The sequence below is a fragment of the Vombatus ursinus genome, unplaced genomic scaffold, assembly GCF_900497805.2.
Source record: "Vombatus ursinus unplaced genomic scaffold, bare-nosed wombat genome assembly UNPS02014816.1, whole genome shotgun sequence".
NCBI lineage: Eukaryota > Metazoa > Chordata > Mammalia > Diprotodontia > Vombatidae > Vombatus > Vombatus ursinus.
Window position 1 is genome coordinate 3,150,803 of NW_020954594.1, and position 27,620 is coordinate 3,178,422.

A 27,620-nucleotide genomic window follows, 5' to 3' on the forward strand; every position below is an offset into this window, starting at 1 on the left:
ACACACACACACACACACACACACACACACACACACACACACACACAGTACAAATGTTTAGATTTCACATTCTGGAATACACAACCTAGTCCTGAGGTGGGGAACCTGAGGCCTCAAGGCCACATATGGCCTTCTAGGTCCTCAAGTGGGGCCCTTTAATTGAATTTGGATTCAGTCAAAGGGCTGCACTTGTGGACCTAGAGGGCCACATGAGGCCTCGAGGCCACAGGTTCCCCCACCCGAGTCCTAGTCTCTCTGTTCTACTTTTTTTTTCCCCCTTGGTGGGGAGAGGAGAGAGAATTAAGCCTTTTGAACCACTGACAAACAAGGACACCTACAGGTCCTTGGTCCCCGAGCCACTCACCTGTGCAGTTGGCTTCATCCGACCAGTCCCTGCAGTCATTGTCCCCGTCACACACCCAGGAAGAACGGATGCACATTCCTGAGGTGCAGTTGAATTCATCACTTCGACACTGGTGAGCTTCTAAAGGAAGAGAGCAGGACAATGAAATGAGAACAAGAATAATCTCTGATCAGGTCAGACTAATGAACCCCATGCTAACTCTTTTGTCTCCCAGACAGGTTCCATTAGAGCACAGTTCTTCTTCATGATGGGTTCAAGATGAGCCTAACCTTTTCTAATTCCTCAAGAAAACCCCATTACAAGATCTATTCTCCATGAGTTTATACAAATTTGTCTTGAAATTATTTACTGTCCATATCCCTTAAGGGCAATGCACTCCTTACTATTAAAAAAAGAGCTGATAAGCTGTGGGCCTTTGTTACCAAACAGCAGGATGCCACCATGTGTCAGGAGTGTGGAAGAAAGAAGCGGAGGGGGTGTCAAGCATGAGTCCCTGCCCTACTGCTTCTTAGGGTATTGCTTTTTACCTGTACTGTCTAACAGGAGATACTTCAAGAACAAGTGGGTTAGAAGACAATGCTTGTCCTCTTCAGGAATTATCAATACAACTGCTTGTAAAGATCAACCTGGATACTGTGATGTCAACTATAACAAGCTGGGGAGTGATATACAATCTCTGCCCTCAAGGTGCTTTGGGAAGAGAAATATTCTTCCCCCAAAGTCACCTTGGATAGGGGAACCTAACAATGGGGAGAAAGCACCCAGGGTGGGCGCAGAGAGTAAAAGGGAAAGAACAATGCTGAGTCAGCTCAAGGCAGACTAGGTATACTATGACTGAGGATTGTTTTTTTAAACATGTTACCTGTGTCCCCAGGTACCTGAGAATGGAGTGAGGTAGCACCTAATGTGGGGCTGGGAGCTCCTGGTCCACACACCTTGCTCGCCTCAGGTGTTTCCAGAGCCTCACAGATAGGTCAGAGTGCTGCTAGTTCCTCACTCACCCCCAGGTACTTAGTACGTATTTTGCATTCACCTGTGTACCTGCTGTTATCTTCAAATAGAATATAAGTTCGCTGAGGGCAAAGACTACTTCACTTTCTGTTTTGTATCTCCAACCCTTAGCATACTGTCACGGGTAGGGGACCTGTAAACACTTACTGAACGATTATTCTATGTATACAGATTATACACACTAATACTTCTTCACACTATAAGTAGGATAACTGCACTACAACAGACTCTGCAAATGTCCTATTGCAGTGGCCCTGCTAAGGCAAGAGGAGGAGGTAGGAAGAGGTGGGTGCCACGGGAGAAGAGTCCGAGAGGCTTGGCTTGGCACCAAGTGGATCCATTCAACCAACCATCTGATGGGTGCTCCATCTCCTCAAGTGGATATCCCTCTACCAGTCCAGATTTCAATCCATCCGTACCTTCTTTTTTTTTTTCTCCCTTTTTGGTAAGGCAATGGGGTTAAGTGACTTGCCCAGGGTCACACAGCTATTAAGTGTCAGGTGTCTAAGGTCAGATTTGAATGCAGATCCTCCTGACTCCAAGGCCGGAACTCTATCTACTGTGCCACCTAGCTGCCATGTAGGATCCATACCTTCTTACCCAAGTAACTCTTAAAATCACAGATTTTTAGCTGGAAGCATTTTAGAGGCCACTGAGAGGCCATCCAACTTCCTCATTTTACAGATGAAGAAACTAAGGCACAGAGAACCAAAGCCTTGTCAAAGGTAACAACACAGCTAATAAGTATCTGAGGTAAGATTTGAGCCCAGGTCTTCCTTACAAAAATCCAGCACAAGATCCCCTATACAATGTTGCATGTTGTCCATCTCTAGAAATTTGCCATACAAAGACCACCCAACATGATGAGGAAGCGAGAGGGAGCTTTCTCTCCATTTGTTTCTCCCCCCTATTTCATTGATAGCAGAGCATCATTTGGGCTGTCCATCTGTTTATCCCTCATCTTGGTTAGCCTACATCCTACCCCAAAAACACTATCTTCAATGATATGATTTACACCACTTCAACTATGCATGTGCTCCTTAGACGTACAAGTCAGCATATTTATACCTGTTATATGCTTCTCCACTGCCCTATAGAAACCCCATGATTCTGATCCATCAGAGACTGTGGTGTTCCATGATTCAGAGCATCACCAGGAAACCACTTTTTAACAAAAGATGGCCTTTAGTGGCAGGGAATAGTTCAAATTCAGCGAAACTACAAAGCTGCATAATTTCCCAAATATGATTTAGCCCCATTCCTTTCTCCTATTCATAGGATCATATATTTAGAGCTAGAAGGAATCTCTGAGGCCATTGAAACCCTTTCCTTTTATAGATAAGGAAACTGAGGCACCTAGAAGCCAAAGGACTTGTGCAGAACCACACAGCTAGTAAGTGTCTAAGGCAGCTTTTAAAGCCAAGTCTTCCTGATTCCAAGTTTAGCACTCCATCCATACACCATACTGCCTCTTAAATATTCTGGTCCTTACTCAGGGTCCATTTGCAACGTCTGTTCAAGATATATACTTATACTGACGGAATATCTTAATGGGTTGTCCTTCATGTTACAATCTGGGCAACGTGCATATTCAGTGACTTGGTTTTTTTCCAGTGTGGATCAATCAACAAAACAAGAAGCTGAAATTAATTACCTACTATGTGCTAAGCATTGCGGCAGGCAATACTGCTACAAAGACAAATGAAATAGTCCCTGCCTTCAAGAAGATTATATTCTACTTTTTTGAGAGACTGTAGATCTCAATTAGGAAGCCCTGTAATATTCTGGGGGCAGCTAGGTGGCGCAATGGATAGAGCACAAACCCTGAGTCAGACGAAATGGGGGAAAAAACCCTTCAGTTAACTCTCAGCTGTGTGGGTAGTAAAATGGTTTTAAATCTGGGCATGGAAACAGGCTATCTAATTAGAACAGAGCAGATTCTGGACCAGATGTTGGAAGCCCTCTCTGTCTACCCAACAACCCCAAGATAGTCTTTATTTCAAGTGGGGAGACATGGTCTATGTCAGTGGGATCTTCACAAGTCAGCCCTCTGCTTTTCCCTTACCACAGTGACTTTCATCACTATTGTCTCCACAATCATCCTCCAGGTCACATTTGTAGGACAGTGGGATGCAAGTCCCAGACTCCTGGCATCGGAACTGGGTGTCCAGATCACAAACAGTGGTGGCTGAGAGGAAAGAAGGCACAAGGAGGAGGAGGAGTTAAATGAGTCAGGTGGTGTGACTGGGGGCAACATTGCCCACCCTGCCCATCCCCACTCAACCGGCCCTGGAGAAGCACACAAGCTCTACACCGTTGGCTCTTGCCAGGCAATGACACCCCTTGGAGACTGAGCATCATAGCTCATTTGCTGTCCACTCCTACCCCTAAGGCTCCCACCACCTATTTCTCTCGTCCCTGATTACTCAATCACCAGCTACCTATGTCTCATTCTCTCACCTTTCACCTCTTGTTCTCTCATCTCTTTCCTCCTCAACTCTGCCCTACCCCTTGTCCAACACAACCCCGCTCCGCCCTTTAACTCTGCTTTCTGGAATCATCTTTCTATAGTGCACAAACCACTCCATTGTGCACCAACCTTCTCCCATGCTCCTTCAATTTATTCGCACTCAATGAGGGCTGACTTCCCTTCCCTGCATCCCAGACCATCCTCTCCAGCACCGACTACATCTTCACTCCAATCCCAACCCGTTTCTGGAGGGGGAGCTGGAATACTCCTTGCTTCCCACATTCATTTCCAGGATCTCCCCTTCCTGTCATTGCTCAGCAATTTCTCCCCCATTTTCACTTTATTCACATCATGGTGGCAACTGTATATCAGCTGCCTTCTTGCCTAAGGAGTCCAGTGCCTGGCTCATTGTCTTCCTCTCTTCCCCAACTCCTGCTCTATCACTGGGGATTTCAATATCCTAGCAGAGGTGCTTTCAAACGTGCCATGACCTAACTCCTCCACCCATCTCAACTACACAAATACAGTCACATCATGGATCTCACAATTATTCCATTTCCTTGTTCACAAACTCTTGATATCTCTCCAACTTTAGGTACTTTCTCAGTCTTTCATTTTACTCTAAGTTCACTTTCTGCTCTTCCTAATCTCTATGCTAAAATTTACCAACTCCACTCTGGAATCCCTCACCCAACTTTTATTATCACTCATAACTCGCCAAACCCCAGGCCTGAGGTACTCTCACTATCTGCTTCCTCTGGTCGTATTCATGTGTTGATGAATTGAGCTGGATGAAATTGCAGAACAGTGTTGACTGGGTAAATCCATGTTACTCAACTAAAATTGAGTCTTCACTGAACAAGGCAATCCTTTTATTCGTCCTTTATTTACTATCTCACTCATCAAAGAAGTTATTCCAAATCTTCTGTTCAAGCCTCCCATACCTTCCCTTCCCACTACTCTTTCAGCTAAGGATCTTGTCTCTTAATTTACTAAGAAAATTGAGGCCATTAAACATAAGCTCCCTCTTTTCCCCTTCTCTTCATCTCAAAACCGCCTGACATCTTCTCTCCTAGTCTCTGAAAATGGGGTGCCCTTGATCCCATCTCCTTCTATTTTAACCAGAGGGCTGTCACCTCGATCTTACCTACTTACCTTCTCTACTCAGTCCTTCTCTATTGCCTTCAAAGGCATCCAAGTCTGCTCCATTCTTCAAAAACTTTAACTAGAACCTATGATTCCCTCAAGCTATCATTCTAACTTTCTCAGCCAAATTCCTAAAAGAGATGACAATATTTATTGCCTCTACTTCCTTTCCTCCCATTTAGTCTTCAAACCTTTGTAGTCTGGCTTTCAATCTCAAACTGCTCTCTCCAGAGTTCCCAGTGGTCCCTCGAATGCTGGATCCAACAGACTTTGCTCTGTCCTCCTCCTTCTTGACCAATCTGCTGCACCTGACACTATGGCCACCCTCTCTTCCTGGATGCTCTTTCCTTTCTGGGGTTCTGTGTCGTTACTTCCTCCTGGTTCTCCTAGCACCTGTAGGAAAACTTCTCAGTCTCCTTCGCTGGCTCAACACAGTCCTAACTGTGGATGGCCTGCAAGGCTCAGTCCAGGAACCTCGTCTCTCTATACTCTCACTCAATCCCGCTGGCTTCCATGGGCTTAATTACCACCTCCAAGTATGTAACTCCTAAACCTGCACGTCCAGTTCCAATCTCTCATCACTTGAGCTTCGGTTTCATATCACCAGTAACCCATGGGACAATTGAAACTTGTGCCAGCCACATCTTAAACTTAACATGTCTAAAAAAGAACGCGTTATCTTTCCTCCTAAACTCCCCTCTTTCCATCAAAGGCACCACTGTCCTTCCAGCCTCTCAGGTTTGTAACAATATCACCTCATCTCTTTCTTACTCTCCCTCACTCCACATAGCCAATCGGTTGCCAAATCTTGCCATTTCTACCTTTACATCTCTTGCATCTGCACCCCACCCCCATTCACACAGCCGCCATCTTAGCTCAGAACCTCAGCACCTCTCAACTAGATAATAACTGCAACAGCCATCTACTGGTCTCCCGGTCTCAAGTCTCTCCCCACTCCAGTCAATCCCCTACACCAAGGGCTGCAAACTACAGCATACAGGCCAAATCCAGCCCCTGTCTTTGCATAGCCCATTAACTAAAAATGATTTTTGCATTTTAAAATTAAGCTTTACTGCATTTGAAAATGAACAATGTTCCCCAATTGATAAATGGTCAAAGGATATGAGTGGGTCATTTTCATATGAAGAAATTAAAGCCATCTATAGTCATATGAAAAAATGCTCTAAATCACTATTGATTAGAGAAACGCAAATCAAAACAACTCTGAGGTACCACATCACACCTATCAGACTGGCCAACATGACAAAGCATTGGAAATGTGGAAAGCAGGAAAATCATAAATGTTGGAGATGATGTGGGAAAATTGGAACACTAATGCACTGTTGGTGGAGTTGTGAAATGATCCAACCATTTTGGAGAACAATTTGGAACTATGCCCAAAGGGCTATAAAAATATGTATACCCTTTGACCTAGCAATAACACCACTACATTTGTATCACAAAGAGATCATACAAATGGGAAAAGGACCCACATGTACAAAAATATTTATAGCAGCTCTTTTTGTGGTGGCAAAGAATTGGAAATTGAGAGGATGCCCATCAGTTGGGGAATGGCTGAACAAGTTATGGTATATGAATGTAATGGAATACCTATTGTGCTATAAGAAATAATGAGCAGGTGGACTTCAGAAAAACCTGGAAAGACTTGCATGAAGTGATGCTGAGTGAAGTGAGCAGAACCAGGAGAAAGTTGTACACAGTAACAGCGACACTGTGTGATGACTAATGTTGATAGGCTTAGCCCTTCTCAGCAATGCAAGGATCTAAGACATCTCCAAAGGTCTCATGATGGAAAATGCTACCCACACCCAGAGAAAGAACTATGGAGTTTGAATGCAGATTGAAGCATACTATTTGCTATTTTTTTTCTTCTGTTTTGTTTTGTTTTCTCTTTCTCATGGTTCCTCCTGTTGGTTCTAATTCTTCCTTACAACATCACTAATGTGAAAATATGTTTAATAGAAATGTATCTTATAGACTACATCAGATTGCACGCTGCCTTGGGGAAGGAGGTGGGAAGGGAGGGAGAGAAAAATTTAAAATTCAAAAGCTTATGGAAGTAATTGTTGATAAACCAAAAGAAATTAATTAAAAAAAAATGAAAATGAACAGCGATTCTTAGCTCATGGGCTGCACAAAAGCAGGCGGGCCAGATCTGGTCCTCGGGCAATAGTCTGTTGAGTCCCTTCTCTACACAGCTGCCAAAGTGCGTTTTTTTTTTCCCCCTTAAGCCCAGATCTTATCATGTGACTCCTCTACTCAATAAATTCCATCCCCATTGCCTCTCAGATAAACATAAACTTTCCCAGTTAGTTTTTAAAGTTCTTCCTAACCTGGCCCCAACCTACCCTTCCAGACTTACTGACCGACTATTACTCTCCTTTCTCATACAATTCAATCCAGCCCAATCAGCTCTTTTGCTCCTCACACACAGTGTTTCAGTTCCTCTCTCCAGAACTTGCACTGATTATCATGCCCCATGCATGAAGTTCACTCTCTCTCGGCAGACTTCTTCTCTTCCTTCAAGATGCATATCAGATACCACTTTCTGCATGGTGTGATTTCTGATTCCCCTCAAATGCTAGTGGCCCTGCTCTAATTAACCTGTGTTTATTCTCGTTATATTCATATCTGTACTTGTCTCCCCTGGTAGACTGTAAGCCCGCTGAGTGAAAGGACTGCTTCATTTTTTTACATATATATATAAAAGGAGCTGCCAGGACACTATTCCTGGAGAAGGCTGAGGAAGTTGGCTGTTCCCAGATGGCAAATGACTCTCTCCACCATGAGCAGTGAGACTATAGAAGGAGAGACAACAAACCAGGATGAGCAGCATGCTGCTGGCTAGGGGCCTAGTGGCAGTGGTGGGCGAGGCTGCGGGGGAGCGAGCCCGTGTAGACATTTTGGCAGCTCTGATCTGGGGCTCCATAGCTTCTCTGTAATTGAGATGTGAGTGGGAGGCAGAGCCTGAATACAAAATGACAAGAGTGAAGGAGATGCTCTTGCAATGCTCAAGTGCCTGGCACTTTCCTGCTGAGGGTGTGTGTTAGAGAGGGGAGGCCATCTCCTGAGAGCATCCTCCCTGCTTCCCTCCAGACCAACCCTCAGCTCCTCTTTCACTGTCTCACTGAACACCCCAGAGGGCACAGAGGCAGGGGCCTGAGCTACTCCAGGTGTTCCGGCCATTTGCTGACGAAACATACACTCAGTTCTATCTCAATAAGCATCACTTTTCCACTGACTGGGATAAGGAATGTAGTCCATGGGTGGCGTAGATAAACATTTATCTTGGTTTCCAGGCATCACTTTCTCCACCTTGCTTAGTTAATCTCCTCACCTTCATTACCTCTAGCTTCCCTGGCCTCCACTAATTGCAGTTTCAAATGACGAGCAGAGGGTTACCATTTCCCTGATAAGGAAGCCTCAGCCCCAGCTCCTGTTTCCCAGCAAGGCCTATTGGGATGTGGTGTCTCAACCAAAACAGGAAAAGGTCAGAGCCAGCTCCATTTTCCACTCTAAGGATAGCGACGGACCAGTGGTTTCATTAGCCTAGGGGACTTCCACATGAGCCCACTCCCTATGCCAATGCAGGATAGTACCTTTTCTGCAACATGCATTCTCGGAGTTGCCTAGAGCATTAAGAGTCTAGGGCTGCATAGCCCATAATAATGACAACAGCAGTATATAACCAGAATGAAAATAACCATCTAAAACACTTCAGGCTGTTGCTAAGTGAGATGTAAAGGCTGGTACTATGGTGAAATTGGGGGGGAAAAAAACAATTTGGACATTGAGAGGTCAAATATTTGAAAAAGATGAAAAACTGCCACATATCTCCCTTGATAAACAAGAAACTATTATAAACTGAACTAAATAGTGGCCAATAATGCTGTTTGAACTAAGGAAGTGGTATCTAAGTATAATCCGGAGCTGTGACAGGTCTCAGGGCTCAACCTCATCTAATACTCTCATTTTACAAAGGGGGAAACTAAACCCCAGAGAGATTAGGTACTTGCCCAAAGTCCCAAAACTAGTTATAACAGAGTCCATCCTACACTGCGATTCCTACACTACAGTTTCTATTACATTGTGCTCATGTTATACATCTCTTTCAGTAAATTATTAATTTGTTATTATTTTAAGAATGCTATTATTTCTGTACAAAAGGCATAATTGAATGGGGAAACACATCAACATTTCATTCAGATTATCTTCACCACCTTCACTGATTCTGTACATATAGCCTAGGTAATTAATTACCTGCATAGAAAGTGTGTATACTCCTTAAGGGCAAAGATTGTTTTTGCATTTTGTTATATCTCCAGCGCTAGCCACTAGGTATTTAATTAGATGCTTGTTGACCATCTGACAGCAGAAACAACAGTTACCTGAAAAGCACACCGCTCTCCACCAGGCGGCTACAACCTGAATCGTAAGCCTAGAAAAACTAACCCCTGTCCCTTGGAAATTCAAGCCCATGAAAAGATGGGAAACCACCAGCCCAACCACGCCCCGTGACTCACGGCAATTCCTCTCGTCGCTCATGTCCCCGCAGTCGTTGTCATAGTCACACCACCAAATACTGTTGATGCAGTTCCCGTTGCTGCAGCGATACTGATTGCGGAGGCATGTGTTTTCTGAGTGATCGGTGATCGGGGGAGGGAAGTAGGAAAACAGACCAAGCATCACGGTCATCACTACTGTCCAGTGCACAGAACCACAGGTCTTTGGGTTTTTGTTGTTGTTTGTCCTTCATTCTCCAAGGGGACCATGATATCAGGGAGGTGATGCCATGGCATGCAAGTGAATTGGATTTAAGTGAGGGAGGGCTGTGCTTTGGGGGTTTTTCTCTCTCATCTTTACCCCAGGACCAGTACAGAACTTTGGGGGGTGGGGGTGGGAACAGACACACTCAGAGGGCAGGGAACATATTTCTTTGTTTCTTCTTAATGAAAAGCAAAACAAGAAAAAGAAACCAAGAAAGGGTACAAGGACACCCAAGATGATTAACAAGACCAGTGGGATGAGTGAAAACCAAAGCCCCTATAATAATATTGGGAAAGATTATCCTCACATTCAACACTTTAATGGGAACCCAGACCATCCTATATTTAAGAAAACATTCAATCTATTAACTTACTGGATTATTTTGCTTTTGTCTATAGTGATTTCTGAATTTATTATATATATTGATTATTTTTTCTTACACGACTTTTTCAAAAATAAAACAAGTATTTTCTACTTTCTACACAGAAAAAAAAATGTACTTTTTTTTTAAAGAAATTGGGCTGATGCAACACATGGAGATCTTTGTATCACCAGCCATTTGATCAATGGCCAGGTTGTGTTCTGAGAACAGATACTGAAAGGATATTCCTTATACCCCAAATGTGCTGTTAATTCTGACTGTTCTATTTCAAATACCTTTGAGATGTCATATAGAACCCAAGAATATGGACTCTTTTTCAGTGGGAAAAAAAAAGTTTGTCGTTTTTTTTCCTATTTATTTTTCTTAGGAAAGGGTCTAAAGTACTGCCATTGTGTATTTAGCTGCCCAGCCTCTAAGACTGCTGTGAGAAGGGAGCTTATGATTACAAAGAAAACACCACCTGGGGCAAATGCAAAGGAGGAATTTAGGACATCAACACGGGCCCATCAGGAAAAGGACCGGTCAGCTCGTTGTCATGGCAACACAAGGGCTGGGGAAGGGAGAGAGGTGCACAGAGACTGGACTAGAGACCCAGAGGTTGGAACTCAATGTGAGGCAAAGTCCACAGTGGGCTTGGACCCCGAGGCCTTTTGTAAACACTGACAATGACACTTTGGGGAGTCTGCAGTGAAACAGAGCTGTCTCGAAATAACGAAATAACGGCCAGGTGAGATGGATTGTTCGAAGCAGAACTGGTACCATCTAGCCAGGGAGGTTGGGGGAAGGAATATTAAAAAGGTCAGGGGTCAGAGTGGAAAAATTAGGCGCCTAATTCTGACATTAAACAGAAAAGCACAATATTTGAAAACAGGGATCTCATTTTGGGGGTGAACAGCTCCAGGTTGTTTGAGATTGGGAGGTAAGTACTGCAGATTTGGAAACTGAGGCTTACCCTAAGGCTACCCTAATAAGATTCTGAGAACAAGGGGAAAAGGTTGGGGGGGAAAGGGGAGGAAGAGAAGGGAGTCAAGCCAAAGAAGACCCAAAGGGACCTCTCACCTTCTTTGACACAGGTATTATTCTTCAGCTCATAGCCCCGAGGGCAGTCACACCTTAGCTCCCCCGATGGAAGGACGCTACTGGATACACCCTCAGGACACCTGCAACTCTTGCTGTGGTTGGCTTTGGGCAAACACAGCAGGTTGCAGGGCTTGGATACACAGGCGTTGCTTCCTGGGTGGAGGAAAAGAGGTAGCAATGTGGTTAGTTATTAAATGAAACTGGATGATGAATGGGATCTGGGGTCCCCTGATGCTCCCAAGTCCTGCCCAGACAAGGGTGGTCACACTAAGAGGATATGAAGCCCAACCCCACCCTCATCTGGCAGATCAGAGAAGTTAAGTGACTCTCCTAAAGTCACACAGCTTAAAAGCAGAAGAACTAGATTAGAATCTAAGTCTCCCACCTTTTCTTCAGTCTTCTTTGCACAATACTGGGCTGCCAGACTTTCAATTCAAGAAATTCACTGCTAGTGTAATTAAGCAGCTTCTGGTCTAAATGAAGTGTACCAAATAGCTTAGATTGTGTTACAGAAATACTTCTGGGGGATAGGGGCACAGAGCCCCTGTGATCTGGAAAATCCACGCAAAACTCTGTGGCCCTCCCTTTGTACCAGAGAAGAAGTCTGAATCATTATGGCATTAAAAGAAAAAAATATGTTGACATTATGCAATACTGTGCATATATTTTATGCACTTCTGAGTTTCTAAACTCTTTCTGTGTCATCCGCTAGCCTTCGTACGTTGTCTGCAGCTTCTGCAAAACACCCAAAAATTCCCATTTAATTTCTTATGCTAACCCATGATATATCAGAACTGCAATGGGGAAAGTCGAGACGTGGAAGGGGTAACTGTAATTTGGTAGTATTTATAATGATAATTATTAATAGTCTCTTCAGTTCTCCTCTGAAGTGCAGCATATCACAAACACGTGGAAGACGACGAAATTCAAGAACACCTGAATCTGAATCCTGCCTCAAATACTTACTAGCTGTGTGATCCTGGATGTTCATTTAACCTCTCTAGGCCTCAATTTCCTCATCTGTAAACTGAGAGTGAACAGTGGTGCTTATCTCATAAAACTTTTCACAAACTTTAAGTCATTATATAAAGTGATCTATTATTAATATTGTTCCCAAAATACAAAGGGAGAGAGGAACCTCCTGCTGTTTAACACCCACATATTTTCCTAGAGCCCAACTTAAAAATAACAATACATCACATCTACATAGCAATTTAAAATTTACAATGCACTTTCATTCAAAATAGTTTTATGAGATGGGTGGTAGAAGTATTATTTTAATCCATTTTACAAATGAGAAGCCTTAAGGCAATTAAATGCCTTGTCTAGGGTTACACAGCTAGTAAATATTAGCTTACCCATCAGAGCATCAAATTAGGTTGTTGCCATATTCCTATGACACCCCTTTTACTGTGCAGGTAGACCCCAGACATGGGGAGGGGGCAGGTAGGCCCCACTCCCACAGACCCCACTCCCTGTCTTCTCCTGCACATAAAGTCATGGGAGGCTGGTCCTCAAACATTTACACAAACCCAATCTGTGCAGGCTTGAGAATCAACCCCAGGTGTAATAGTAATCATGTGCTCTGGTACAGCTGGCTTTAATAGTAATCTGCTAACAATAACAAGGTTCAGCTATCCTGTGAGTATGATGGTATCTCACAATGGAGTTTTTAACTGGTTAGACAAAAAAGAAAGAGGAGAAAAGGTGAAACAGCAGTGGTGGCCAATGTTGCTTCCATCAAAAGACAGGATCATGCTGTGGAGAGTGAAGTAACTGATAATATCCCAAAAACAAGGAAACCCAAAACATTTAAGGAACAGCTGAGACTAACAAGATGGAAGTTACAGCCCAAAGTGTTTGGGCAATCAGAAATTAGTCTATTGCTAGAGTAGGATTTCCAGTTGCTTAGACAGCACAATGCCCAAGGGGGGTTAATGTCATGGGTTGGATCCCCACATGGGCCAGTGCGCCATGGTTGCACACTTCGCTCACTCTAGGCAATCTTTTCATGTACATGTCACTTGTTACAAGAGCAGCTGAGGAAAAAAGAGTGAGAAAGAAACAAAAGAAATGAAAAATGACAAAATGAAAGAAAAAAAAGCCCACTAAAAAACAATGGCCTAATTAATGGCAGTCAATAATATTAACTTCATCAACCAAAAATGGGAAATTGATATCTTTTTGAAAAGCAACAAAATAAAGAATAACAGCATGAAATGGGAGCATAAAGACACGTGCCTGGTATTTTGGCTTATTTGCTGTTAAAACAATAACACCAGAGTTTGAAATAAATGCAAAAAGCCTCTCAAGGTAAAGGCATTGAATGCGACAACACTCAACTCAATGTAGAAATTCTGAAATGTTTCTTTAAAAAATATATATAGATGGTTATTTTAAATCATATCAATGTACACACAGGCAAAAAAAACCATCAGCTTATCACCAAATACCTGAAATTAACAAACGCATTAAATGAAGTGTTGATTATATACTGGTATAGATTAAAAAAGCAATGGTTCTATACTTGTCACATGCCCAAGAAGTTTGATTCCAATAACAGATCTTAATGATGTACTTGACTGACAGCAAAGCCCAAACAGCTGAAATGTGTGAAGACCAGGCTAATTTCAGTAATGACAGTAATAACATACAGCAATTGGTGTCTAAGACTGTGCATCTTGTGCTAGCATTATCTGAGGATCAAAGATTTATTGATAGAAAGAACCTTAGAGATCTAACTCATTTTACAGTTGAGGAAACTGAGGCCCAGATATTTTAAATGATTTGCATAAGGTCATAGAACTAGGATTCAAACCCAGATCGTGGCAGAAGATATGGAGTCACAGAATTTAATACCCGGGAGGTCCTCACAGATCATTTTACAGATAAAGCACCTGAAACTCCAAGAGTTCACTTGCCCACTGTCACCCAGGTAGCAAGTGCCAATCGATGAGGACTCAAACTCAGATCCTTTTATTAAGAATTCCACAGTACTCTTGATGCCCCTCCAAAGGAGTAGCAGACTAGCCTTCTAGCCTATGAATGGGAAATGATTCTGAAAGAGGATGAGCTGTACTGGCAACCAGAAGCAGCTCCTGTATGCCAGGAAGCCAGAACCAACTAGGGTAGGCTGACTAGCATTAAAAGGTTGCCTGCTTATTTAGTTCAGGGTGGTAATATGGCTCACCCATGGTTATGTTGTAATGGCGTGAAGTGGTGACCAGACAGAGACAATCAAGATTGCCTGTGGCCTCAGTCAAGAATAGAGTCCTGGAGAGGAAAACGTTCTAAGCAGGGTGATCTGAGCAGAGGGATGGCTTCCCTATTAATCACTGAACAGGATCCTTCTGACCTCTTCTGAACAGTCACTATAGGACCAATATTCTGATAGCATGTGAGCAACTTGAGGCCAAGGACACGTCCATTTTTTTCCTTTCTATCCTCAGTTCCTAGCACAGGGTTCTGGTGGTTCTTGATAAATGCGTGCTGGTTGACTGACTGCAATGCTTTGACCACATGAAACTTGGCTCAGAAGGTAAAGAATGAACTTTCCAATCGTGACCTCAGGGAGGAGCTGAGGAGCAAGCCACTGTTCTGAGCATCTTCCAAGATTCCACAGAACTTAAAGGTGAAGGATTCCAGGTACAAACTAAAACACATATAATTTTTTGGATGTGGCCAGTGAAGGAATTTGTTTTGCTTGACAACGCCTGTTTGTTGTAACAGTTTCGTTTTATTTTTCAACAGGAAGAGAAGTGGGAAGGAGAGAAAATAACATTTTTGTTCATTGAAAAAATTTTAATTTAAATTTTAAAAAAGGAAATGGTGTGCCCAGGTGACATGAAGATGAACTGATGACTTTAGTATGCTATCAGTTCAAAATTACAAATCTGTACCAGGCTCAATAGGCATCGATATTTGAGAGCGAACCTAAAAAAAAGCTAATATAATCTTGGGCTGCTCAGGACAAGAGAGGTGGTAATATTGTTATCTTCTGCTCTTATCAGCCAGTTCAGCGCAGCTTTGAGAGTCAGCTCTGTTTTCATCAATATCCTGACAAGCAGAAGCAGGTCCATGGGAGGGAGAACAGGATCATAAGGGGATTTCAAACTGTGCTGCCCTAGGATGAGGATCAGTCAGAAAAGCAGGCTGTTCAGCTTTGAAAAGAGAAGATATAGGCAGGGTCAGGATAGCTGTCTTCAAAGATTTGAAAGGCTGTATTGTGAGATAGGAAACAGTCATGTGCTGTTTGACCCCTGAGGCTAGAATAAAGATGAACGGGTGGACATTAGAGAAAGGAAGATTCAGGCTTATTACAAGCAGAGAGACCTCCTTAAAATCAAAACTGCCCCCAAAATAGATTGAGCTACCTCAGGAGGTCTAGAGTGATCCATCCCTAGCGGTCTTCGAGCTGAAACCAAATGAATACTTATCAGAGATGATAAAGAAGAAGCCTCTATACAGGGTTGGACTGTGAAAGGAAAAGCTTTTTCATGAATAAAACTAATGCAACTAAATTAAGAAGAGAAGGTATCAATGGGTGAGGGGAGGAGAGGAAAGATTTTACATCAAATATCTCTGATAAGGGACTGACATCCAAGATAAACTGCATCATGATGGCATAGTGAGAAAAGCAGGTTAAAGTACAGTCTTTGACATGAATCATGAGACCCCAGCCTATTTGAACTTCAGTTTGCTTGTCTGAAAAATGGGGCTAATAATACCTATGCTACACACCTCAAAAGGCTGCTGTGAGGATCAAAAGTTGACCACTGACATGACTATTCTAACTTCTGAGGTCCTTCCAGATCACAGTCCTTGCTCCCCCAACCCAGATGAAGTCCAGGGTCTTTGGACTCCCTGCTTTCCTAACTTAACACAAACAATTGCAGAACTGTCATTATTTCTAGTGTTATGCAAGGAAAGGTTGCTGAGGAAGTTTGCATGATGGACATATACATACTGAATCCTTTAAACATTCTGATTTCAGAACAATGACTATAAATCCAGTCGCTTTCTCCCCACCTTAGACATCACCCCTGCATCCCCCACCCACCCCCTCCTCACACACACATAATAACAATCTAGAGTATAGCAGTTCTAAAACTTTTTGGTCTTAGGATACTCCCCCACCTTGGTAGTAACTCTAAAATTGCTGAAGATGCCCCCCTTCTACCCCCCAGAGCTTTTGTTCACGTAGGCTATATCTATCAGCATTTACCATATTAGAAATTAAAACATCTTGGTATTATTATGAAACTAGCTTTGACCTTGCAGACCCTCCCTGAAAGGGTCTCAGGAACACCCACCCCACTCCCACCCCCAGGAGTTGGAGAACTGCTGCCTTAGTGTAATCCAAGTTTGCTTTCTCCAGTATAAAGACGAAATCACCCCCAATGTGAGAAAGGCAGGCTTGCCTGTGCTACAGCTGGAGTTAGTATAAGTGCACTCTACCAATTCCCTCAGCAACTTTTTCTTAGATCACACCAGAATAATGGCATTCAAGCGGTGCTGGAACTGTTTATATGAGGTCTTCAGAGAAGTAGGGAGTCAAAGACCACAGACTTCATCTGAACAAGGATATCTAAAAGCCTGCCTGCCAAATGCTTGTCAAACACATCCTTCTGAACAGTTATTTGTGAGATGGAAGATTTGCTTCTGTGGATGAGATAGAATTTCCGGATTCTCCTCCTCTCACTGGGAAGACCAAGCTACCCCATGTCAGAGGGAAACTCTGGGATTCAAGCTATGAACTTAAAAGCAGGGTTCAATCATATCCCTCCCTCTCCTTCCCCTGAAAGATCAATGAAAAGGTTTTTGGTTTTGGGTGGTTGTTGTTGTTGTTTTCTCAATAGCCTCTGACAATTTCTGTGCCTCTCTCAGGTTAACTCAGAGGACCTGTGAAATGAGCACCTGGAGACAGTCTGTAGTATTATCAGGCACAAGTGAATCCCACCTATATGCACACCACAGCTTTGGATTCAGAAAGATCCAGAGGCTGGACAATGTCATGTCCTCTCTGTGCCAGTGGCCAGCTTGTGCCAGACATCAGGAGGAAGTCCAGGACATCCTTCCTCCATTCTGACCTTGAGTCACCCATGGGAATTTGTTCTTCTGAATCCTTCTGTGCTGGGCTGAAGCCAAACTCTAAGTAAGCCCTGTAGTGATGGCTATGATGACTCAGAGTATACGTCAAGCTTTCACTTTTCTCCTCTCCATCCTCCTGTTCCTAATGACTTCTGAGTCAGCAGCTACTGCCTGGAAATGGCTGTCCTCTCTGTTCCCCAAACTGAACTTGGCCTAGAATGATGGAATGTGTTTTGGTTTTAAAGGCACCTCAGGAATGATATTCCTTCGGTAAACTGAATTTTGCAACCCCCACTATGAGAATGCCTTTCCTTATTTCTAACTCCCCAACCCTCCTGCTACTATTCTATTAGCCTATTTCCTCTAGTTCTGTTTTGAGGGAGACAGTGAACAGCTGGTCACCATCCTTTGTGTAATAAATAGCCTTGCAGAGATTTCCCTTGTTCAGGAACCACTTAATGCTCTTATCCCCCTGTGATGTTTAAAGAGAGCTTAATAAGATCATGAAACAGAGCCAGACAGTGTTTTCACCAGGCCCATTTGGGGCTTTTCCTCCACCCTTTGCTTTACATCCTTCAATGCCCATCTGGAAAAGCATCCAGCCTGTGTCAGCCACTGTCTAGCTAAGGCTAGAGTATTCAAAGACAGTCCCTTCTATGGCCATCCAGATTCCATGCCTTTCATAGCACATCTGATTTTAAAGGAAAGAATGTTCCATACCCATAAACAGATCTACAGCTTTTCTGTCAACAATGCCAGGATAGGGGGGCAGCTAGGTGGCGCAGTGGATAAAGCACCTGCCCTGGAGTCAGGAGGACCTGAGTTCAAATCCAGCCTCAGACACATAACACTCACTAGCTGTGTGACCCATGGCAAGTCACTTAACCCCAATTTCCTAGAAAAGAAAAGAAAAAGGAAAAAAAAATGCCAGGATAGATTAACTTTCTCTTCTAAGAAACTCATTAAGAGTAACAAAGGGACAGGAATGATAAATGTTTTGTTGAGTTGAATACATTAAGTGCCTATTATGTGCAAGGCACTATGCTAGGTGTTGGGGATACAGAGATGTACCTATCTTCAAGGAGCTTACATTCTAGGGGAGGCAGCATGAGTGCCCAGATAAGTAAAGAGGAGATCGCAGCAAGCATTTGTTATGCACTTACAAAGAATAAACTAAACAGTCCCTGCCATCCAGAGGCTTACATTCTAATACAGGAGACAACATGAACATATACACAAGATACAGAGTTATTTGGAAGGTAATCTTAGAGGGAAAGGTACCAGCACCTGGGGAGATCATATTTCAGCTGAGTCTGAAAGCATGCCAGGGATTCTAAAAGGCAGAGGTGAGGAGGGGGAAAGGATAATTGGGTAATGTGAGGATGAAGCGAACACTAGCTTCTTTTACAAAATTCATAAGCTTCTTATGGAAGGCAGGTAGGTGGTGCAGTAGACAGGTGTGGGACCTGGAATCAGGAAAACCTGAGTGCAAATCCTGCTTCAGATTCTCATTAGCTGTGTAACCCTGGGCAAGTCACTTAAAAAAAAAACCTCAGCCTCACTTTCCTCATCTGTAAAATAATAATAGCATAATAATAATAATAATCATTTTATATATATACATATGTATATATATATATATATATATATATATATATATACACACACACATATATATATGATAATAATAGCACCTGCCTCATAGGATTATTGTGAGGATTCACTGAACTAACCTATGTAAAGTACTTTGTAAACTTTAAAGTTCTATATAAATGCTAACAATTATTTTATTATTATCGTTATTATTATCAGGAATTACTCTTCTACCATACCCCAAGAGATCACTGAGGGAACATTCACTGAGCACCTAGTGAGGGTACAGCCCTGGACTGTGTCTACTAGCTCTAAATATAGGCCTCGGCTACCATGATGTTGTGGCGCCATAAAACTGTGTATGGCACTCTATACTCTACAAAGGTCTTTCAGATACAAGATTTAATGGGACCAATTGAGATAATTCTCAACAAAGCAGTCTTTGAACGTTTCTTTCAGATTTAAAAGGCTACAAGTCAATGTACTTATAAGTTACTGAACACATCTATATTTGAAAAATATAACATGCTATGTCAACATATGGCCCTGTTGTCCTCATCCTTTCAATTTTCCCTTTACTCAAGCCTATCTTTGGAACACAAATCAATAGCCACATCCCAGTTCAAATCAGGAACTACTTCAATAAAGGTGAGTCCAACAGACCTGAGATGATATTTAATCTTGAGATATGGGGGGAATTTTTTAATAGAGACATCCTCTCTGGAGCATCTACACTACTGTTTCCCTCTTGAGTAAATATCATGTTCAAGACAAACAAAGGTCAAGGTAAGGGAGGGTGATGTAGTGAAAAGGGCAGATAAAAATTAAAAATAGTAATAATAATAGCATTTATATATTGCTTTGGTTTATAAAGTGCTTTACACACACACACACACACACACACACACACACACACACACATGTATATTGTCTCATTTGCTCCTTACAACAACCCTGTGAGGTATGTGCTATTATCATCCCTATTTTACAGATAAGGAAACCAAGGCAGGCAGAGGTTAAGTGACTTCCCCAAGTTCACACAACTAGTAAGTGTCTGAGGCAGGATTTGAACTTAGGTCTTCCTGACCTGAGTTCTACACTCTATCCACTATGTCACTTAGCTACTTCATAAGACCTCACCTAAGTCTTGGGACTGAAACCTGGCTCTGCCACTCAATAGGCGCATGACCTTGACCAAGTCAATCTAAGTCTCAAGGCCTCATTTTCCTTAAGACTAGTTGAACTCTAAGGTTCCTTCCAAGTCTAACATTCTGGGTCTACAAAAGGCAAATAAGAAAGAGGACTTTTCATTGAAAAAATCTTAAAGAGCCTCAATGAGCATCAAGTATTTCGAGATCTATTGATAGATCTCAAAGCCTTACCTGACATTTTTCCCAGCTGCCATGTTGGATCTTCAAAGTCTGACAGGATTCCCAGATGGGAGTGCATTGAGAAGTGGAAGCCCTCTTTCCTCAATCCAGGATTTTACAGCTTATATTCACATAGAACTTTAAAGCTTACAATGCACTTTCCTTACAGTCTTGTGGAGCAGGTAGTACAAGTATTATTATACCTATTTTTCAGGTGTGGAAACTCAGGCCAAAGAAGTTAAGTGACTTGCCCAAAGTCACAGCATTATAGAAAGCGTGACCTTAGACCTGTCACTTTAACTTCTCTGAGCCCTACAAGGCAGGCAGAGAAGGACTTTTTTTATGGCTGCAAAACAGCTAAAACCAAAAGCTAATATTATGTGCAGTGGGGAAAACATTGGAATTCTTCTCAATAAATGCAGGTATAAAGTAGAGAATAGGAGTATCCTTGCTTATCTGACATAGTTCTAGAAATGTTAGTGATAACAATAAGTCAGGAAAATTAAAGGTATAAACACAGTCAAAGAGGACATAAAATTATCCCCTAAATGCTAGAAAACTGATGGTTTATTTAGAAAACTCTAAAGAATCAACAATGAAATAACTGAAACAATATCTTCAATAAAGTGGTAAGTTACACAGCAAACCCATAAAAATCAACAGCATTTCTATATAGCAATAATAAAATCCTGAAAGAAATAATATAAAGGGAAGTCTCATTCAAAATAACTACAAAAGATATAAAATATCTAGGAGATAATCTACCAAAGCACACTCAAGACTTGTATAAATACAATTACAAAACATCATTTAAAGAATGACTTAAATAACTGGAACAATATTCAGTGTTCAATGTAACAAAATTACAATGCCAACTAAGTTAATTTACAGAATTAGTACTTTACCAATCAAATTACAAAGGGATGGAAACAATGTAACAACAAATTTCATTTGGAGGAACAGAAAGTCTAGGCTTTCAAGGAAATTGATGACCCAACATAAGAATGATGGGAGAATTGCACTCCCAGACCTTCAGTTATACTATAAAGCAGTAATCACCAAAACTACTTAGTGCAGTTAATAAATTTAAAAAGTAGATCAGTGGTATACACTAGATAAGAAGAATTAAAAACAAGTGAACTCATTAACAATGTTCAATTAATTCAAGAACATAAATTGCTTTCAGAAGTCACTACTTGACAAGAATTACTATGAAAACTTGAAATGGAATTTGGCAAAATTAGTCTTAGACCAACAGCTTACACCATACATCACAATAAGCTCAAAACACATGTATGACATGAACAGTAAAAGTCACACCATTAAAAAAAAATTAGAAAGAACTAAAACAGGTACTTTATATACTTATGTTTGGGGGAGGAATTCTTAACCAAAGGATAGAAGTGATCACAAAAGATAAAATAGTTTTCTTTCCATAAAACATAGTAAGTTCTATATGAACAAAATCAACACAACTAGAATAAGGGAAGCTATTACTTGGAAAAGAAAAATCTTTTGCATTAAATATTTGATAAGATATCAAAGATATATGAAAACTAATATAAATACATAAGAAAGTGCCATTACCCAAATGAATAAATGTTTAATGGAAATTAATAAAAATAGGGGTTAGACTTGTGATTTCACTGGTACTGGCAACTCTTGAATGAGGAAATTTCCTCTATCACCTTCTCTTCAACTTAGTCTTAAAGATCACCTAGACCACCTAAGAGGTGATGTGACTTTGTGTTAAAGACAGGACTTGGACTCAGGTCTTCATGGCTCTGATGCCAGTTCTTTGTCTATTTCTAACATACCACAGTGCCTCTCATGAAAAGAAAAAATAATTCTCAAAAGAATTACAAACTATTAACAGCCACATGAAAGACTATTCCAAATCACTATATAAATCAGAACAACTCTTTGAGAATTTCACCTCACATCCAGCAAACTGGCAAAGATGACAAAAGATGAGAACCATTAATGTTGGAAAGATTATGGAAAGAGAGCAAACACACTAATATACCGTGGAGCTGTGAATTAGTCCAACCATTCTGGAAAGTAATTTGGAATTACTGCTAAGAAAGAGGTTAAAATGTCCATACTCTCTTTGACCCAGAGATCTCATGGATAGGCATACACCCCAAAGAGATCAAAAGGAAAAGTTCAGGATACAGGAAAACATTATCTAGAAGCATTTTTTTTAAGTAGTAGCCAAGAACTAGAAACAAAACAGACCTCCAAAAACTGGTGAATGGCTAAACAAATTGTGGTACATCAATATAATGGAATACTATCGTAGCATAAGAAAGGATGATCACGATGGAGAGAGAAACATGGGAAAACTTATACTAACTGATACAAAATGTGGCAAGCAGAACCATAAAAATTACATACATGTCTACAACAAGGTAAATGGAAAGAACAACAACAAAATAGAAACTGAACAAAGGTAATTATGACGGTCATTCTTGTCACCAAAGTAGAGCTTTAAGAATGTATCTCTCAACCTTCTTTATAGAGGTACAAGCCTACAAGTGTGGAGCACTACCTGGACAGTTAGACTTGGTTGATGTATGGGTTAGTTTTGCTGAACTGTTTTTTAGTTCCTTTTTGCTTTTTCTCCTTTGTTTTAAGGGATTGTTCTATGTGTGGGACAGAAAGGAGGTATGCAGCGGAAAATGAAGGTGACGTAAAGACAAAAGATTTTTTAAAATTTTTTAAAGAATTTACCAACTTGGAGACTGTAACCTGTGCAGAAGTTCAGTAATTAATTTCTCAAAGGATCAATAACGCTTGAATATTTTTTAGCATAAAAGGGTGCCTTTTTAGATAACACGAGTGAACAATAGAACTCAAGGAACAATGTACTTCCCAGAATAACAGCGAGTCATATCATTTCTAAGACTAGGCTATTTTCTACTTGTTCATTTGTCAGTTTGCTTTTAATGAGCATCCCAGGATATACAGTACCCAGTTAAAATTAGGCAGCATTTTTGAGAGTAGGGTCATCCAAATGTCATTCCATGGAACTCAGTGGGTTCCACAAGGTATTTTGCAAATGAAGTAGGGCACTAGAAACTGTTGTCAAATTACTGCACTTTTTTTTAAATATTATAAGCTTTTGTGAAGGATGCCTGAACCCACTCCTTGTCTCTTGTGACATCTTACATTCTCATCTTCATTCCTGTAATGGAACATTCCTGCTCAATTTCTAAAAGTATGCCACGAAAGTAAATTTTACCACTTCACCCAATTTCTATGATTTCAAAATAATACATAAAGGGTCTAGTGATTTAAAAAAAAGTCTTAAGCCCTGTGCTCTAAAACAAGACTGACCTTTGGTGAAACTGTGAGGCATGTCTGTGGATTCCCAGACCTGGAAGAGGACCTAGAGGTCTTATCATACTCTCTAACATCTTATCTCACTCCTTAATAGACTAGATGAGGTAATTGAGGCCTAGAGATATTGTGACTTTCCCAAGATGTTATATTTCATTAGCTCTCCAGACCCTAAAACACATTAAATCTTTGATAAGTTTCAAGGAGGTCAAGAATGACGGTGGTGATAATGAAGAAACTTAATTCAATGTAGGGCTGGCCCTCCTGCAGTTTTAGGCTTTCAATTACTTAAGCTCCCATCCAGCGTTTTTTTATGAATTGCCTCCTTAAAGTCATCGCATACCTTTCTTCAATAATTCAGTTCATCCCTTATTTATAGGGCATATACTATGTACTCAGCATTTTTCTAAATACCAAAAAATAATAGTAATAATAAATAAATCATCCAATCAAAAAAACCTAGCAACGTTCTGTACTAGGACCTAGAGGGGTTGCAGAGAAGTATAAATCCTGTTCCCTGGCCTTGATGAGCAGACAATCTATGTGGGAAGTTAAGACACATAAAGATAGCTAAGGGTACAGGAGAGTAAGAACACAGTCAAATAAGTGACGGGGTTTTGTCATAGCTTCAGAAGAAAGATCACTTTGGACTATCTTGGCTAGAGAAGGCTTCATGGAGAAAATGAAATCTGATTTGAATATGGGTATAATTTCAATAGGAAGTGAAGAAGTCGGGAAGGATTTCAGGTCGAAGTAAAGGTATAAGTCATTTGTCCCATCTATTCTGGTCCCCCATTTCTAGGATAGAAAATCTTATGAACTAGTTAGAAGTCTTCAAGGCTACTAAAGGCAACATAATTCTCTCAAACAATTCAAACATTTACTAAGCTATGTGTGAAAGACAATGAACTGTTGGGAAATACAAACTTGAAAAACAATCCCTGCTGGCAAGGAATTTCAATATAAGAGGAAGGATAAGATATACTTAAAAACTAAGTATGGTTCAAGTATGTGATGAGAGCAGCAAAGAAGAGTACAAGACAGATTCCAAGAGGTAGAGAGATTGTTCACATTCAGATCAATCAAGAAAGACTTTGTTAGCACCAAATCCAGGGAAGGCAGCAGAATCAGAACTACACAGATAACAACTGACTACACAATTAGCAACTGAGCTGTTATCTTCTGGAGGTGGCATTTAGTGAGCACACTTGAGGAAGTGTAACAGAGTTGTCTACGGGGGAAAGTTTGCAAAAACTCAACTGCCTATGGACAAATTTGGCCACCTAAAGAGGAAGAATCAGACCCATGTAAGCATCCCAGGCTCAGGAGGAGAATTACCCCAGGCTCTTCCATGCTCACTTTTTCATATATTTCCTCCAATGCACTGACCCACACCCCAAGGGAGTCCCAATATCAAATGCCTTGTGTTTTTTGAGTCTTCCTTCCCAGAAGTCTTCTAACTTATGAAACAGAAACCTTCTAATAGCAGCAACCCATTCCATTAGCGAAGTCCATAGTGATAAGACAACTGAGATACAATTCATGTTGCACTGCTGATCCTGACTGCCCCATCATCCTAAAGAAATGCTGAAACCACAAACCTAACATTTACAGGTCTGGAGCCAGGAAAACTCATCTTCATAGTTCAAATCCAGCCTCAGTCATTTACTAGCTGTGTAACCCTGAGCAAGTCACTTAACCCTGTTTGCCTCAGTTTCCTCATCTGTAAAATGAGCTAGAGAAGAAAACAGCAAACCACTCCAGTATCTTTGCCAAGAAAACCCTAATTAGGGTCACAAAGAGTCAGACACAACTAAAAATAACTAAACAACAACAAACATTTACAACAGACAGATGTGGAGATGTGTGTTCTCAGCATTTGGGATAGCCTACATGAATACACAGAAGCAGCAGAAAACAGGATGAGATCAGGATACAGCCAGAAGTCTATTTTAGCCAGAATATAGAGCTCATGAAAGGAAGTTGAATAAAAAATAAGACTGAAAACAAAATATGTGGCAAAACAAATTGTAGTACATTATCATAATACAATGTTATTGTCCTAAAAGAAATGATGGCCATAAAGAATACTGAGATTCACGGACAGACTTACATAAATTGATACATAGCAAGCAAAACTAGAAAAACAATATATGTAACAACTATAACAACATAAATAGAAAGAGCCACAAAAAAAAGAAAACTGGATATTGTGTGATGATACGACTGAGACTCAAAGAGGACATCTAGGAATGTACTTTCCACCCTTCTTTGTGGAAGTGGGGTACTATGGGTGTGGAACACTGCATATACTAATGGATTCAATTATGTTGATTAATTTTACCTAGCTGCTTTTTTCTCTTTTTAAAAAAAATTCTTTACAAGGGGATGGCACAATGGGTGGAAGAAGGAGGACTAACATATAGGGAAATGAAGGTGAGGTAAAAACAAAAGATATCAACATTTTTTCAATGAAAAAAATTTCTCTTCTGTAAAACATAGGTGGGAATAGTTGAAAGAGAACTGGATTTGGAGTCAAGGGGCCCAAGTGCAAATCTTAGTTCGGCCAGTTATGTCCTGAGTGACCTTAGGCAGGTCACCTCTCAGTGTTCTCATCTATAAAATGAAGCTCCTTCCAGCTCTAACTCTTATGATCCTATGATCTCTAAGGTCATCCTAGCATTAAATCCTATAATTTAAGTACAGTAACTAGGATCCAAACCCAAGTCCAAATCTAGCAGTCCTACTATGTCATACTGGCTGAAGCTGTCATGAATATTGGCATCACCATCAATACTCCCTCAAATGCAATAACATCCACAGAGACCCTAAAATCTTATAGGGATGAAAAGGAGCTCATCCCCACAAAAAGGCCTGGGAAAGCCTCCCTATGTGGCTCCTACCTTTTCCTAAAAAGGAGCGTGCAGGGCTCAAAATGTAGCACCTAAAAGGCCTGCTAGCAAACTGTGCCTGGGCCTATCCCGATGTCACCTTGAATAACCGTCACCACCCGCTGGGATGAGCCACATGCCGAGACTTGGCTAGCTGCAACCCTGGGCATCCACCATCAATCAGAAAGGGGTGAAGGGCAGGAAGAGGGTGTAATATCCACCCAACACCAGCAAGCCAGAGGGACAAGATCACGCTGTCTTCCAGCTGTTTGTACATCATTAAAAGAGAAATTAAGATGTCATTAGGGAAGAATTCAATAATGCACATGCTGTCGTGACACCTGAAAATGCACAGGGGTGTTTACTGCTCAGGTGAAAAAACTGCCCACAGCCAGCCCCTCTCTAGGGACAGCTTCTGAACAGGCGATGAAGAAACCTCTGCCTTACCTGTGGTTTTCCCCCTGTAGAAAATCTTCATGTCCATCAGGCCTGTGAGCTGGCTAACCAAAATTTCCATCTGGGACCCACTGTACTTGGAAGCTCGGAAGATGCTGAGTTGTGACCAATCGTCCCAGTAGATTTCATTCTGAAAAGGAAAATGTGACCCCTTTGTCCATCAAGCCTCAAGGTTCCTGATATCCTGGGCTCAGTTTTTCTTTCTTTGTCCCTCTCATACCTCCTCTCAGCCAAGACAGAGCCAAGTGCCCTGTCCAGTTCACAGCGGACATTTGACATCCCACAGAAGACCTGACTTATCTGGCCCTGGACAGCAAGATTCTGTCATGCCTCTCTAAGCCCTTGGCACAGTTAAAAGGGAAGCAACTAAAGCCACCAGATGCAACTTCACATGTATGGGCAAAAAGCTCAGCAGGGATGCCCCAGACTTCAACCCACCAAACGCTACAAGGGGTAGGCAGCGTGGGCTAATGGAAAGAACAGCGGGCCTAGAGTCAGGAGAGGCCTTGGGCCCTCCCTCTGATCCAGACTAACTGTGGGATCAGAAGCAGCTTCCATCTCCTCATCTGCGAAATGTGTATAATAATAAAATAATAATACCTGCACTACTGACCTCATGGTTTTTTGTTTTTGTTTT

At 41.5% G+C, this 27,620-nt stretch overlaps 1 protein-coding gene across 1 annotated transcript in view; it reads right to left on the minus strand.

The window, feature by feature from the left end:
* Positions 1-27,620, minus strand: part of SORL1 (sortilin related receptor 1) — a 216,807-nt gene that overhangs the window by 49,014 nt on the left and 140,173 nt on the right. Inside the window, exons 21-25 of the mRNA XM_027835471.1 lie at positions 26,975-27,113; positions 11,221-11,394; positions 9,536-9,649; positions 3,441-3,563; positions 365-484 (exon numbers count right to left, since the gene is read on the minus strand). Coding sequence (XP_027691272.1) covers positions 365-484; positions 3,441-3,563; positions 9,536-9,649; positions 11,221-11,394; positions 26,975-27,113 — 670 coding nt within the window. The remainder of the gene's footprint in view (positions 1-364; positions 485-3,440; positions 3,564-9,535; positions 9,650-11,220; positions 11,395-26,974; positions 27,114-27,620) is intronic.